Source organism: Pelophylax lessonae, assembly GCF_965119305.1.
Source record: "Pelophylax lessonae genome assembly, chromosome: 3".
Classification (NCBI taxonomy): domain Eukaryota; kingdom Metazoa; phylum Chordata; class Amphibia; order Anura; family Ranidae; genus Pelophylax; species Pelophylax lessonae.
In genome coordinates, this window is record NC_138770.1 from 552,281,874 (window position 1) to 552,299,174 (window position 17,301).

Below are 17,301 nucleotides of genomic sequence, written 5' to 3' on the forward strand. Positions count from 1 at the left end.
ACCATAGTTCCAGACAGAAACAAGTTTTTTTTTAATGCACTTTCTGAAATTGCAAGGTAAAATAATCCATACATGTGTACTTGGAAAGCTAAATTATGGCTTTCTCAACAGGGTGACCAGATACTGTGGAGGATTAGACAGGTCCTGGATTTTCCATGACCTTTTGGCTTAATATCAGCTGGCTGCAAAGCTCAGAGGTCATAGGCTTTCCAGATCTTTCTCCAAATGTTATTATACTACTATAGTTGCATAGAAGGCAGCATATTACTGCATAAAATATGGTCCCTGGCAAAGAATGAAAGTATTTCCTACAGAGAACTACACCAACGTTACCTCCCACTAATGCTGAGAAAGTAACTGGAATAGAATATTATAAAAAACGGATTAAGCAAAAGCTAATACAGATTGGATATTATGCATGCATGCACTATTTTGGACTTGCAATTTCAAAGTCTTTGCATTAAAAATACTTTAGATTTGCTTTAAGTATGTCACTGCGTATGTTATGGCAACATAATTCTGCCAGCCAATTTTTCATATTTTTTTCATTCATAATCTTTTTTTTCATAGTTTTACAATGTATATTTTTTCTTTTTAGTTAAATTATGCTGTAATCATTATTGTTGTGCCCTGAATTTTAGAAGATTTAAATTCTGCAACTAGATACCCAATACCGTTAATATAAAATGAATAAAGAAAACAAGACTGACAAACTTTTCTTTTCTTTAATACTGTATAGAGCTGTGCCCATCATACATTTAATACTGTATACCTAAACATGCATATACAAGCTGTATATCATCCGTAACTGTGACACAAATCCTTACCAGGTATTGACCATGTGAATCCTTTGCATTGAGAGTCCACATGTTTAACAGACAGTTCACACATAGTCATAAGCTATACTGATCAGAAAACATAGCAACAAACACAAGTACTTAAAACAGCAAGTCGGAGTTCAGATAATACACAATGGGGAGAACAAGCTGCAAATACACCTAAAAAATGTGTTTTTCAGATTTTTTTTTTCTTTTCCGTGACTAGCACCATCTGTACACAAGAAAATATGAACATAAATGTTTGGATATTAAAGATTTAAAAGGCACTTAGTCTCACTGGATTCTTCTCCTTTGTACAGTACTTCTGAAGGTTCCGCTTTCTTCATACTCCACTGCTCAGAGGCAAAGTTCAGTTCTGCTATCAGTCCTTATATACAAAATTTAACCTTTAAAGTTTCTCAAAGTGCTCTCTTCAATGTTCTACTTGTCCTTAGCTTTTTATTAAAAAAAAAAAAAAATGTTTGCGAATGTGCTCAGTCTCACCAAAAACTCCTTCTTGACCCCTCTTTACACATTCTCCGTCAAATTTCAACATGACATTGTCCACCTGAAGTCTTGTTTTCCAAAGTCTTTGGGTGTTTTGGAAGGGTTAAAATAATTATGGGACAAGTTTCTTTAATTGCATTTTTTTTTTTAACTTCAGTTCTACCATCCAGTTTTACCGGCGTCTTGAAGTAATATCAAAACAGGTGATCATCATGAGATGAGCCTTGCAGAAGTTGACTCTGTTTTCCAAACGTTCTGTCACACATTCCAGTGCCTCTAAATATTCTATGGAGTCCACTTCATAAGTTTGTTCCAAATCAACTGAACAAAAAAAAGTGTGTGTTATAAAAACAACAAACATGTTCTTGATTTGTTTACTTCTAAAAAATATATTTTATAGAGAAAACGTACTACTGGTCAGTTTTTGAAAAAAAAGACCACAAAAAGGTCCAAGGCAAGAATGGCAATGAGGTCAGAGGTATCAGCAATCTGAGAATACTGTACACAAAACTGTACTGATTTACCTACATGTAGTTATCTACATCTAAGAATACACTTTTAGTCCTCATTAGTATGTCAATCTGAAAGATGAAGGCTAAAAATATCTATTTTTAGTTTACCACCAGTGTGGCCCAAGAGTGCATCACATAATTTTAAAGTGAATCTATAGGCAAAACCTTTTTTTAGTTTTTTTTTTATAAAGAAGAAAAGAAATAGAACCCTTGTTTTTATTTGCAATCTGTATCACCACTGGTTGAATTCACACTCTATTTGTGGTCTGGTGACCACTGTTGGCTAGAAAGAAGGTTAGAAAATCCAAAATATCACTAGTGCAAAAGGTGAAATCTTGCTATCGGGACACCTGTTCTGGTGACAACTGTCGAAGAGGAGAATTCACCTCACTTTTAAAGATTTCCTCTCACTTTCTGCTGCATCTCTGGGTTAGGAAGTGAAGAGAAATAGGACACTGACAGCAAAAAATATAATAACAGAGGTTTTATTCTTTCCTTACTCAAAAAAAAAAACAGTTTGGGCTATACATACACTGCTATTTTTTGCTCTGCTAAAGTGTTTGCATTTCACAACTGAAAAATCTGTTCTACAGCCTGATCATCCCAGCCACAGAATGGGACATTGGCTTCGGATCCCATCTGCCTAATGCAAGGTAAATATTTATTACCTACATTTCACCACTTGTGCAACAGCAGAATATCACAAGAAATGTACATGCCAAATTTTGTTTCTATGTTGAATTGAAGAATACAGCCTATAGTTATAAATGAGTGCTATTAAGTACTTAGCGATTACCCAAGAATCTGTAAGCTGTGCCTTGTTTTGTTCCTAATTCATTCAGCTGGAGGCACTCTTTGAGCTTCCGATGCCAATCATGTTGTTTTCATGTACTCCATAAATATCACTATCTATCCATACTGCTAGAGTCATAATTAATGAAACAATTATATAAAAATAAAATGTTCTTACATTCACTGAGCCACTTATTTGGATCCAGCATCAGGTATTGTTTAGTAGTCTCTAGTTCCTTCATAAGCCACTCATATTTGGCCTTGACCTCTGCGATTCTTTGTTGGCGGTGTTCTAAGATCTTGAGCTTTGAACTGAATTTTGCAACCATCTAACAAGAAAAAACAAACATTCCTTTTAAAAACTGAATTTTTGCACCCCCATGAAAAACTTTTTTCTTGGAAGATCATTAAAAGACAGGATTCAGAGACAACTAAGTTTTGCTGCCAAATACAGGAGGATTTTGACACTGGCAAACAAGTGATCAGTCTGGTATAATTCCTTTTATTCCTACATAGCATGCCCCAGTTTTGTAACAAGCAGTGCTGAGACCAAGAGCATAATCACAGATGTCTATGGCCTGTTTCTCAATAAACTTCTAAGAAAATTATTTTACAGTGAGTACAAAACTCCAAAATTATTTTCTATGAATTGAGGACAGGTTTTCAGAGACAAAGGAACATTCATAAATTTCCAAATGAGGGGTGGGTAACAGCATAAAAATTGTTACCAGGTCCAACTACAATAAGAAAAAACTGGGACTGGCTGTAGCTCAAAGATCTGCCAGAAGGACCCAAAATTGATATCAGATAAGGCCTAAAGATCTACCCTGAAAACCTGAAGAACGTATGAAGAGAAGACAAAGTGCCAACCTTGTAAACCTGGGAAAAGTTTTCCGAAGTCAAAAAAACCTCAAGAAGAACTCACAGATCTAGTAGTAGATCATTTGTACCATGGAGTATTTTCTGGGATGAAAGGGTATTACCTCACACTAGGCAAATATACCTTACCTGTGTGATGGTAGACTATTGTGGGAAGTAGACTTCATGGCTTTTAATATTGTGGGATTCAACACGTTGAACAGGCCCCTGTCCCTCAGGACCTGGGCTTTAACAACCATGCTGCTAAAGAAAACAACTATGGTGCAGAATGGTAAACTGGCCCTAGGATATGAAGATGGGGCCAATCTGAAAGAGCCCACGAGGCATCTGCCAGGAGTCTGATCAGGTGTAATTACCACATCCACTTGAGCAAGTCTGGAGCTATAAGATTCACTGGAATTACTTCCATCTTCATCTTATGGAGCAGATGAGAAAGGAGTTTCACAGGGGGAAAGGCATAGAACAGATTTTGCTGAACCCATGGAACCACCAGAGCATCCACCAGTGGATTTCTGCACCTGGAGAAAAACCTGTGCAGTTTGATGCTAAATCTGGAGGCCAAGAGGTCCACATCTGGCATCCCCACCTTTGACACGTGTTCAAGTGCTATCGTCTGAAGTAGTCTGCCAGCCAATTTTCCAATGCTTGGAATGTGAATGGAGGACAAGGCTAGAATGTGAAGTTATGCCCTGGACAAAAACCTTTCTTATTCTTTTTTTCCTGTAGCAAGACTTTTGGTTCCCCCCTGATGGTTGATATACAGCACTGCCGTTGCATTGTCCAACTGGATTCTGCAAGAAGACCCTCCTTTTGAGATGTCCAACATAACAAATAAAACCAAACTGCATAAAACTCCAGAATGTCGATTGGGATTTGAAATTCCTTAAGGGTCCAAGTCTCCTGCATCAACAAGGTGTCTAGGACTTCTCTCCAGCCTATTAAATTGGTTTCCATTATAATATTCCAAGAGATCAGAAGGAGGAATTTCCCTAATGCAAGAGCTGGCTTACTGAGCCACCAGGCCACAGAAGACCTGGTCCTTGGTGTCCAGTGAATTAGTTTGTCTAGAGGCTGAACCAATTTGTCCCTCAATAAAACAATGTTAAGATATAGGAGCCTGGAGTGAACAGAACAAATGGGACTGCCTCAAAAGAATCGTCCACCAACACAAGAACATGGGCTAGAACATTGTTGACTATGTTGGGTGCAGATAACAGACTGAATGCCATGGTTAATGATCTGCTGGAAAAAAAAAGGGGCACGCAAGTTCACTTCCTTGAATTCTACAGAGACCAGAAAGTCTCCCTAATGGAGTAAGGCTATGACAGACCCAGAGAATTGCAGACAAAACTTTTAGGACCAAATGAAGACATTTAAGGCCTTGACATTCAAGATAGGACAGTTGATCCTTTTGGTTTTGGAACTGTGAATGAGTTGGATTAAAAACTCCCAAAATCTTTCTGAACAGAAACTATGCCAATAACCCCTTGCTACAGAAGACCCACAAGGGTCACAGGAATATTAGAAGATACGAAATGCAGAGGGGGTTGGCAGCAAAACACTAGTTTGTAGTCCACTGAAACCACCTCCCGTACCCCGGCATCAGAGATGCTGTCTTTCAGGTGTGCACAAAGGCCAATAGACATCTCCTGACTTTGGAAGGTTGGGGCATTCCTTCATGTCAAAGAGGTCTTGTCTGCAGGTTTGGGGGATTTAGGGGCCTCGGGTTTGGGGTGAAAGTAGCCTCTGAGTTGGGTTTGGCCCTGCAGGGCAAAATAACTTTACTTGGCCTGGGTGTTTGAGGTGGGGGTGTGGTTCCGCAGCCCAACAATTCAATCAAGGAGTTCTTCACATCTTAACTGACAGGAGACTCATATGGGAAACAAGAAGGGAGACATCCACTAGCCCATTTACACAGTAATGCAAGGCTGTTGGCATGAACTCCTAAGTACTCCACAAATAGAAGATCAGTGTGGAGGAAAGATCTCATGAGTTTAATCCATTCTCCTATTGCATTATAGACTAAGTTCATGGGCATGGCAGATTGCAATTCAGGGCCTGACAGAGACAACAAACATTTTAAGGGATTGTTAAATATTGGCCCATCCTCTACAGGAATTTTCAATGCTTTATTAGGATGGGATACTCCTGGATAACTTTTGGGAACAGCCCATTTCTTATTAAAGGTCTCCTAAAATGGGTATTGGACTGGAAATGTTAGGATGGTGTAAACAGTTTTTCAGGAGTTTCTCAGTCAGTCACCTGGTAATAGCATGTGCATGGGAAAGGTTTTAGTAGCCTGAGGGTTTCTAGACTGGTAACAGCAATAGAGAAAGCTACATGCTGCTCTTCCATTGCTAAGTTGGTATACATTGCATCAATAAAAGTCAACTTTTTTAGAATATTCATCTGATAGACCCTACACATCTGAAGGCTCAGAAACTGCTAAGGCTACATGCAGGTCAGATAATGATTCTGCAGAATAAGGTATGCTTATGATCTTTGTCAGTCAGTATAAAAGTTGCCCTTTGGCCTATGAAATTCTGCATAACTGTGGTAACATTCTCCTGGGTTAAAACCAAATAGGGTCCACTCAGAGGAATGTTCAAAGCTTTTGGTGTCAGGTTCATGAGGGAGAATACTGCAGGTCGATGCGGAACTATTAGTGGATTGTTTGACTGAGGGACCCAAAACAATGACACTGTTCCTCTAGTGATTGGGATTTGACAAGCTGCACCTCAAGCCTGGACAAGTTAGCTCTATTACAAGATAAAATCATCAGCACTCATGAACTGACTTCTGAAAGCAGAAGAAGCTCAAATGGCCAGAAGTGACCAGGTCACTGTAGGTGATGACAGCAAGGACTAACCGAAGTGAGACTGTATGTCTCTTGTGACAAGGTACAGTGGTAGGAAGATGCTACCTAATGCTAAATGGTGGTAAAAAAGCTCAGAGTATGACTGTGACACTCCACCTAGTGATACGACACCTAATTCCTCAAATTTGTATCCCCTTCTGAAGAAACCAACAGAAAAAATTAATAATAATAGTGCCCAATAGTCCTAATATACAAGTGTAGCTCTGGTGGAGGTCTAAAAAGTGTCAAAACCTGAATCCAGAGCCTGAAGCTCCCTTTCAAAGCAGGCCCTGAAATAGCCCAGTCTAGCAGTGTTTGGGTATGACCTCAAAAGCTATTGTTGAGGATGCACAAGATATCTACATTAAGAGACCAGCTCAAGCTGCATGTAGCTGAAGTCTTGATCAAAGAAAAACTATAATCTTGAAAAAAGAAAAAAAAGCCTAGTAAAATTGTTAAACTTTTCTCATAGAGGAAGACATTCGAAAATAATAATAAATAATTTTCCTACAATTGCATGGTGAAGCCATCTACCAATTTACTACCGCATACTGCATAAGCTGTGGGCAAGCCTTTAAGGTGTGCAATTGATACTACACAATTCTTCAGTTAAGAAAATAAATTCATCTTCCTAGGAAAATAGCAAAACACTGCACTGCTGTGGGTGGTTATACCAGGCTGATCACTTTTTTTTGTTTGCCAGTATCCAAATCCTACTATAGTCGGCAGTATAACCCAATTGTCTCTGAATCCTGAGTCCCCAAATGAACAAGAAATAAAGTATATTATGGAAAATATACAGGGTATATGATAAATCCTACCCTTATTTTCACAAACAAGAGACAGTTTAACAATGTGCCCAATATTATCATATTAGAAATCTTAGCAAATGTTTAGCCTTTCATTTTCATTTCTGTTTTAAACTGAATGGGTTGTTTTACAAAGTGAGGGTTTACATATGCTTTAGGCCCCTTTCACACGGACGCCTCTGTCTTGAGGATTCCACTTGCACAGCTGGGGATCGCTCCATTGATCCCTGCTGAGCAGGCAGATGACAATTACTCTATGAGGAAATCAGGAAGAAACGGACCGCCTGTCCATTTTCCTCCAATCCTATTTGGCCCAATCTGCCAGACAGATGGAAATTAGGACCACTATCCATCTGGATTTTGCAGGCAAGAACGGATTGGATGGTAGCAGGACATGTCTGCTGACATCCGCTGCTTCATAAAGGAGACTGGAGGGTCCGATCAGAAAGCTTGTGTGAAAGGCCACTTATCTAATGCTACTAAGCGTTTGGAAATCTTACATTTACCTTATCCATAGCACACAATTATGCATCAAATTTTCCATAACTTCATAGAAAGAGACTCATCGCTTGATAGCAAGAGACTCAATGCCAAAAACGATTGAAAATGGAGCATAAATTACATGATGGAAATATTATGTTATTAAATGAATAAAACATAATTTAGCCCCTTTTCATGCCTGAGCGATTTGAAGCACTTTTCCAGAAGGGTGTCAATGCTCAAAGTTCTATGTTACTATATTGTGCTCAATCACATCTGAGCGAAGTGTTGTCACCTATTGCTCAGAAAAAGTAGAGGAGCTCATTTGGGGATACAATCACGTGTTTTTGGCTCCAATATCCCTTACCTAAAAATTGTGCGTAACACACATTTTACACACGGTTAACAACCGTCTATTAACCATCTCTCCTTCCTAGTAAGCAGCTTTCTATTTGCTAAAATTCTTCGGCCTTTAAATGCACAAAAAAAAAAAAAAAAAATGAAAATGCTCATGTGTAAATTCAGGCTTACAGCCCAGCCCCTAAGGATGAGCTGAACTCAAAAAAGTGAAGATTTGCTAATACAACCACCACATCTAAAGACTTCAATACAGTATATTAAATCTTTATTTTTGTGTTTAGATACACTTTAAAGAAAATCCGTCCTCGAGTAAAGGGAGCTTGAATAAACAGAAGTTCACAAATAACATAAAGTAACAGGTTTCTCATATATCTTTTGGTATTTTTATAATTACTATATTGTAAGACTGTACTCACCCTGGACATCACTATATTAAATAATTATCTGCAAAGTTCACGTACAGAACAGCACCAACAAAATGATTTACTATTAGAGCAAATATTGTATCTTTACACATACCAGTGTACTGCTGACAAGAAAGCACTTGTAACCTAATGACACACTACAAGCAGACAGTGGTGAAATGGTTTATGTTATTTAGTCACTGTTACTAGTCTTTCATTGCAACTTACTCTCATGGAACAAAACCAGTAACTGCTGCATAGAAGCATAAAATATTGGAGGAAAATCCCATTATGGATGCTGCAACTTCCATCAGTAGTTGTATAACAGTATTGATTGTCAGCTTTGTCTCCCTAGAGGCGTCATTTTTTTTTTTTTTGGCATTATGAAATGTATTCAGGTAGTGTTTAGGGATAGATAATCAAACACATATCTATGTTCTTGGGCGTGCAATATTCAATTCTAAAAGCCCTAAAGTGTTACATGTATTGTAGTTCCAGCCTGGAAAAATACTTTCCATTTTCACTTTCTGCTATATAACATCCCCCCCCCCCCAAAAAAAATAAAAAATCTAAATGTTTATCCTTTTAGGCCAATTTGTATTCTGCTACATATTTTTGGTAAACATAAAAACCACAATAACGTATTTTGATTGGTGTTTGTGCAAAGGTTATTGCATCTACAAACTTGGAGAAAGATTTATGTAATTTTTAATTGTTTTACTAGTAATGTCGGCGATCTGTGATTTTTAGCAGGACTGCAACATTGTGGCAGACAGATCGGACTCCTAACTGACAATTTTTTACACTTTTGGGGCGACCAGTGACATTACTACAGTAATCAGTGCTAAAAATATGCACTGTTACTGTAATAATGACATTGGCAGGGAAGGAGTTAACACAGTAGTGATCAAAGAGTTAGGTGTAAGCCTAGGGGAGTGTTTTCTAACTGTGAGGGGGGGGGGTGGGCTTGTGAGATGACTATAGAGACCTGTGATCCTACATAGAAGGATCACAGGCACTCTGTGATAATTTCAGGGAGAAGAATGGTCAGCTGTGTTTACAACAGTTGACAGTCTTTCTCTCTCAGCGGGGAGCGATCACGGGTGCCCGGCGGCAACCATGCATGCGATTAACGTAGGGCTACGCCATTTCACGCAGCTGAGCCAGCCTGCCACAGTAAATCTGCGACAGGCAGTCGGCAAGTGGTTAAATAACATTTCTCCTAATAGGAAAATCTATTACATGTAAGCGGACGGAGAGGATGTTGTAGATATGAAAGTTGGGGATTTCACCAAAGGACATTTCAAACAGTATACTGAAGGACTAGGAACATAAACATACCCTGATTTTTATGAACCCCCCCACCCACAATAAATACATTTCCCCAGGTTCTCCTTTAATTAGAAAAACAATTTACCTTGCAGTCCTCACCACGACGCCGCTGGAGCCTTTCTACATCATCTATTTCGTACACTTTTATTTCAAACGGTTCTCCCAGGCCCCGCTGACCATTACATAAAGGACCATCTACCCAGCGCACTCCAGGGCTGTTGGCTGGCTTTCTAACAGGAGAGGTGGCATCAAGCGATAATGCTGGAATAAGTCGACGCCTCTGAGATCCTATTCAGGAGGAAATAATCAATTACTATATTTTAAACAGATTGCTTGCACCATCTATTAACATTTTTACAGAATCTAATAACCTAGTAAAAAAGTTTTATACTTAAATTGAGAGCATGACAGCAAAGTGGTTAGCACTGGCAGCAGAGTGGTTAAAGGATAACAAAATCCAAGAAGAGAAATGGAATATTTTGCAGCCTACCAGTCTTTTTGCTGCATTCATTTTCTTTTCTCAAGCTAAGAATTTTTTCAGCAAGTACAGAAAAATACCTGTTGGCCTTGCTAGAAATGCAGTATTCTTGTCACTCCCTGTGAGCTGAACTAGTGGGGTTATTTTCTGTGAATTAATCATTTGTCCATCCCCATAACACAGTTGAGTACTGTCTGTGATACTTTGTTTATGTGCACTAACAGTTCATTTTTCTATGACAAGCTTTCAAAAGTCTACCCCTTTTTCTGGGTTCAAGTAGAAAGTGAACATTAAGCTTCCCCTTATTTAATAAGCTCAGTGAACATTCACTTTGTTTAGTGAATGCTTTAATAACTCTGTATTGACGACTAAAGTGCGTTGCATAAAAATGCAAACATTCTTCATTTTTATGCAACGCACTAAATTCTCATTGCATGTCATAGAGTTAGATGAAGTGTCATTTTGTGATACTTTAATATAATAAATAATAGGGAATAAAAGTAAACACATTGCACTGCTCCTACACAAAGTACACAAGTGTGGACACATTGATGGCATATGGGCTGGTGTAACCAGGCCACTGCATGAATACTTACAGTATATGTTCTTATTTCAGAAGTATTCTTTTATACCTGGATTGAGTATTATGGAGTATTATGGAATGGAATGATTTCTTCTTAAAACTCAACAACACAATTTAAATGTAGGTCACAAGTCTCATATCAATGCAAATAGCTTCCATTTATTTAATGCTCATTACATTAAATTTAAATTTTTACCTATTATAGTCAAAATGCTTTTCTTTCACTTCTGCAGGAACATTGCAATCTGCAGGCTATAGTAAATCAATATTACCCTCATTTATTTACAAATGAACAACTATTTCATTCATTGCATTTTAAATTGGATCAATCAATGGTAATGAACCAATTAAACTTGTAATATTAGTTTACTTTGTTGCCTTTGTATCTTAACTTATGGCAGAGCTTGAAAGCTGTGCTTGCTAAATTAGTTTGACCACTTAAGGACCAGGCCTATTTCTGATACGTTGTTTACAATTTAAATCAGTATTTTTTGCTAGAAATTTACTTAAAACCCTCAAACATTATATATATATATATATATATATATATATTTTTTTTTTTAGCAAAGACTCTGGAGAATAAAATGATGGTCATTGCAATATTTTTTGTCACGCGCTATTTTCAAACGCAATTTTTTTGAAAAAAAAAATTTCACTGCATTTAAAAAATAATAACCAGTAAAGTTAGCCCAATTTTTTTATATATTGTAAAAGATGATGTCACGCCGATGATGTCATGAGTAAATAGATACCTAACATGTTACAGTTTAAAATTGCACACACTCGTGGAATAGGGACAAACTACGGTACTTAAAAATCTCCATAGGCGACGCTTTAAACATTTTTAAAGTTACCAGTTTAGAGTTACAGAGGAGGACTTTTTCTAGAAATATTGCTCTCGCTCTGGCGATCGCGGTAATAGCTCACATCTGTGGTTTGAACACAGTTTTCATTTGTGGGCAGGACTTACGTATGCATTTTCTTTAGTGCGCGAGCTCACGGGGAAGTGGGGGGTGCTTTAAAAAATTTTTTTTTCCTATTTATGTTATTTCATTTTTTATTAGTAACACTGTTTAAAAAAAAAAAAAATCTGATCACTTTTATTGCTGTCACAAGGAATGTAAACATTCCTTGCGACAGTAATAGGCAATGACAGGTACTCTTTATGGAGAGACCGGGTGTCTAAATGACCCCAGACCCCTCTTCTGCAGTTCAAAGTATTCAAAATGCCAAAATCTGGATTTTTGAATACCGCCATTTTTTTAAAAATCTGCGCCATTGGCAGCCGAGTAAACCGGAAGTGACCTTGTGACATCGCTTCCGGGTTACATGATGTTAGACTCGGTCGAAGCCAAATCCGACCCGGGCAGAAGGCTCTGAAAGCCGACCGCAGGCTCTTAAAAACGGCACCAGGTTAAACTCTTGTAACACGATATCCTATGCTAGGTATTTACTTACCTTTAAAAAATATACTTTATTCTATTATTTTTCTTTCTTTATTTAATGCCCAATCAGTGTTTTAAACTATGCAGAAATATACTAACCATTTTTAAAATATATACTTTATTTTATTATTTTTTCTTTAACTATTTCCGGACTGCCCACCATGTATTTATGTCGCTGCTTTGACGGTAAATACCGAAGTTATGGCAGCAGATAGCTGCCATAATACCAGTATTTTCTTACACGGTCCTAGCAGCAGATTCACAACGGGATCACTCTTATGGGCAGCGGGAGAGGTGCCTACCCCCCTCCCGCCGCTTCCCGGTCGTTTTCCCTGCTTACCGGAGCCGCCTGTAGCAGGGAAAACAATCCGATCCCCTGGAGCGATGGGCAGGAAGTCGAGTGAGGGCAAGATGGCCTCCACTCAACACTATGCCCTTGGAGTACCTGGGGGCGACGCCAAACGTCACTTCTACCCAACGGCCTTAAAGGGCCAAATTTTTTATTTATTTTTATTGCTTTTAAGGGTAAATGTGAGATCTAAGGTCTTTCTGACCCCAGATTTCACATTAAAGAGGACCTGTCATGCTTATTTCTATTACAAGGGATGTTTACATTCCTTGTAATAGGAAAAAAGTGATCAAAAAATGTTTTTTTTTTTTAATGGACAATGTAACAATAAAAAATAAAAGTAAAATAAATAAGAAAAGAAAAAAAGTTAAAGCGCCCCGTCCCTCTGAGCTCATGCGCAGAAATGAACGCATACTCAAGTCGCGCCCACATATGTAAACGGTGTTCAAACCACATAGGTAAGGTATCGCCACAATCGTTAGAGCGAGTGCACTGGACCTCCTCTGTAACTCCAAACTGGTAACCTGCAGAAATTTTTAAAGCGTCGCCTACGGAGATTTTTAGGTACCAAAGTGTGTCGCCAATCCACGAGCTTGTGGACAAGTTAGGTATCAATTTACTTGGCGTAACATTATGGGGAAAAAAGGGCTAACTTAACCGTTTTCTTGTTTATAAGAAAGTGTATTTCTTCCAAAAAAAAATGCGTTTGTAAGACCACTGCGCAAATACAGATTGACATAAAGTATTGCAAAATGATCTCCATTTTATTCTCTAGGGTCTCTGCTAAAATATATATATATATATATATATATATATATATATATATATATATTATATATATATATATATATATATATATATAATGTTTGGGGGTTCTAAGTAATTTTCTAGCAAAAAATACTGATTTTAAAGCAACAAATGTCAGAAATAGGCCTGGTCCTTAAGTAGTTAAAACACGGATTGGGCATTAAATAAACTATGCAGCAAAATACTAACCATATTTCTGAGCCCAAGAACTCAAAAAAGCAAGAAGTGACAAGACAAAGCACAAGGAAACTAGAGCTCCCCTCGTCTTGTGGTTTTACTAAGTGGGAAGATGCCTAAAGTATATTTTTATGACACCGTGACTGACATGATCAGCATTACTTAGCTGAAAGATTGAATCAGTTCCCTATTTGTGAACTCCTTTTGGATTCCTCTCATCACTCCCTGATGTTTGTGGTTTACATGACAAACAATTGATAAGCTTAGCTAGAGAGACACAGGTAACAATGAAACAGTGTTTGGTATAATGCCACATAACAAGACAGAACTTGTCTCCTCACAGAGAAGAAACATGAGCCACCACTGACTGTTACACGTGGGGGGCCAATATAAATTACTGGCTGCGTTTTAAAGTGCTTGAAAAGTGATATTATTCAAACTGATGCAATGCCAACTGAACACATGCAGAGTCATAAAATAGGATGGCAACAATAAACCTTGCTGTCACATGAGACAGTGAGAAAATTGTTTACCTCAATAGATTAAACTGGACAATGCATGCCTCACAAAGGTCTAACATTTATGAAATTTTGAACATCCGATTACTAGAATAATATAACTACAGGAGTCAGTTCTTAGAATATTACAGGCTACAAGGATATTCCACAACCGCAGGAAAGCGTAGAACTTCTCATTTCTACATTATAGCACTGGGTGCATTATCCCTTATAATACACCTTTAAAGCCAAACTTCAGGCATACAGCTAAACGCACATGTTGGAGCCGGATGTGACATAATCTATCCCTAAAAAAGAAGGTGGTGGTAGAGGCATACCTCTTGAGGGAATCTACCCAAACTGACATGGTCTGACAGATTAAAATGAAAAGTGGAATGGAGGGCAAGACCATTCAAATAAAAGTGGGACTTAGGCTGGCCAAACATGTTCAATTTGCTTGTGCAATTTTCCTTTAGATTTACCAAAAAACATAATAGGAGGTCAAGAAAACGAAACAACTTTCAATTGTATCCAATTAGGCAGGCCCTTGCGCTACATAATTTAAGATAAATCTAAAAGAAAATTGTACAAGAAAATTAAAAATGCATGACCAGGCTTAAGGAGGGACTTTAGCTGCTTGTCATTGGAATCCTGAAAGGTAAGTATACCTTTTAACAGTTTAAAGAGGAAGTAAACCCTCCTCAGGAAGTTGTACCTATAGGTAAGCCTATGATAAGGCTTACCTATAGGTACTGTAAATATCTCCTAAACATGTACAGTTTAGGAGATATTTACCTTTAATGCAGCCAGTGACGTCACTGGCGCATGCGCTCTGAAGGAACGGCTGATCGTGCCGTTCCTACAGAGCCCCGTGCCGTGACCGTCGGCTCCAGCGCGCGTGCGCGGGAGTGACGTCACCGCGGCTCCGGCCAATCAGATGGCCGGATGCCGCGATCCCGGAAGACGGGCGACTGAACATGTCGCTCGTCATACAGGTAAGAGAGCGGCACGGCGGGGGCTCGTTCTAAGGTAAGTATTTCATAATGAGCTAGTATGCGATGCATACTAGCTCATTATGTCTTTCTCTTGCAGGTTGTAAAAAAAAAAAAAATTTTTGAACGAGTTTACAACCTCTTTAAAGGTTTCCCCATTAAGGTGGAAACAGTTGTATCTACATCAACTTACAAATTCAAATTCAAAAGAGAAATGTTCTGACATGCTTACAGGTGGATCCCTGGACTCTTCATGGTGTTTTAAATCTGCATAGAGGAATTACTTAAATAGTAGTTTCAGTGGAAAGGTCTTTGCAGCTGAAGGTGCTCTATAAAGCCAAAGGCCTGAAAAAACACGCTGAAGTAGGGTAATATGCACTGCATTAATAAGGTTTTAAACAAGCCCCTGTAAATATGAATCAAAAGCAAAAGACTTCAGTGCCTAAAAACATTCCCTTTAGAGACAGATTGCAAAAAAACAGAAGCATGCTGGGTAGAGGAGGTTGGCTTATGATTTTCCTGTTTGCCCACGTCTAATTTTCCTTTAGGTGGTAGTAAACCCAACTGTTTCTGAATTCCTGTGTCCCTCTATAGATGACAAATAAATACATTTTACAATGCATCATAAAATTAATCACTTTTAACTATGCAACAGAAATGATCTTTCTCTCAGGTATGTTATCATTTTAACTACTTCCGGTCCACGCTATAGCCGAAAGACGGCTGCAGCGCGGACTCTAATTTTCGGGAGGCCGTCTTTAAACGGCCTCCCCGAGACAGTCTCCCCGCGCGCTCCCGCGAGCGCGCATCGGGGAAAATCTGTGTCGGCCGGGTCCCTTGGACACAGCCAATCACAGATCGTGGTAAATGGCTAATCACAGCGGCCATTTACCACGTGATCCGCCCATGCAATGAGAGATGATCTCATATGTAAACATATGAGATCATCTCTCATCACCAGCGCTCCTTCCTCACACAGAGACTGCAGTGTGTGGAAGGAGGAGAGCCGATCAGCCGCCGGGGACACAGAAGAATGTAATCAGGGCACTGATCACCAGTGCCCTGATTACACAAGGTAAAAAACATACACAAAGTGCCCACCATCAGTGCCCACAGTGCCCGCCATCAGTGCCCCCCATCAGTGCCCACAATCAGTGCCCATAGTGCTGCCAGTCAGTGCCCATCAGTGCCTGCTCATCTAGGCACTGATGAGCACTGACTGGCAGCACTATGGGCACTGAGTGTGGGCACTGATGGTGCTGCCCATCAGTGCTCATCAGTGCCGCCCATCAGTGCTCATCAGTGCCACCCGTCAGTGTCCATCAGTACCATCCGCCAGTGCCCATCAGTGCCGCCCGTCAGTGCCGCCTCTCAGTGCCCAGCAGTGCCACCTCTCAGTGCCCAGCAGTGCCGCCTATCAGTGCTCATCAATGCCGCCTATCAGTGCTCATCAGTGCGGCATATTAGTACCTCCTCATCAGTGCCCATAAGTGCCACCTCATCAGTGCCCATCAGTGCAGCCTATCAGTGCCCATCAGTGCCGCCTCATCAGTGCACATCAGTGAAGGAGAAAAATTTATTTATTTTCAAAATTACTCGCAGAAAATAAGAAAAACTTTTTTTTTTTCAAAATTTTCTGTCTTTTTTCTTTTTTTTTGTAAAAAATAAAAAACCCAGAGGTGATTAAATACCACCAAAAGAAAGCTCTATTTGTGTGAAAAAAATGATAAAAATGTCATATGGGTACAGTGTAGCATGACCGCGCAATTGTCATTCAAAGTGTGAGAGCGCTGAAAGCTAAAAATTGGTCTGGATGGGAAGGGGGTTTAAGTGCACAGTAGGCAAGTGGTTAAAGGTGTGATCACAGTTAAGGTTATTTAAATCCCATTAAGAGATATTTGTGGAAGTGTGAGATGTAATAAATGTATGTAAGGGTGATAACTAGCAAACTAAATTTTAGGGCTAGTCGCGGATGAGTAAATCTTGACTACAAGATCTGCTACTCCAGGAAGAGTGCTGGCCATCCTGACAGTCCTTTCTGCTATGTGCAAAGTTAAAATTCAGCATGTGCACAGTGAAAGGTTTATTTCCATTTTCATTTGGTCAGGATTGAATCTGTAGAAAGAGCTTTATCCAGTAGTTAAATGAATTAAACCAACCCCTACTAACAGTTATGTCTTACAGTTGTAGACTGAAAAAGTTCATCTTTTTCAGATAACAGCC

General features: G+C 39.0%; 1 protein-coding gene across 1 annotated transcript in view; it reads right to left on the bottom strand.

Moving 5' to 3' along the window:
- Nucleotides 1–711: 711 nt before the first annotated feature.
- The window catches only part of KIF26B (kinesin family member 26B), a 546,719-nt gene continuing 530,129 nt past the window's right edge, over nt 712–17,301 (bottom strand). Inside the window, exons 13-15 of the mRNA XM_082249575.1 lie at nt 9,836–10,038; nt 2,808–2,958; nt 712–1,646 (exon numbers count right to left, since the gene is read on the bottom strand). Coding sequence (XP_082105701.1) covers nt 1,498–1,646; nt 2,808–2,958; nt 9,836–10,038 — 503 coding nt within the window. The 3' untranslated portion in view covers nt 712–1,497. The remainder of the gene's footprint in view (nt 1,647–2,807; nt 2,959–9,835; nt 10,039–17,301) is intronic.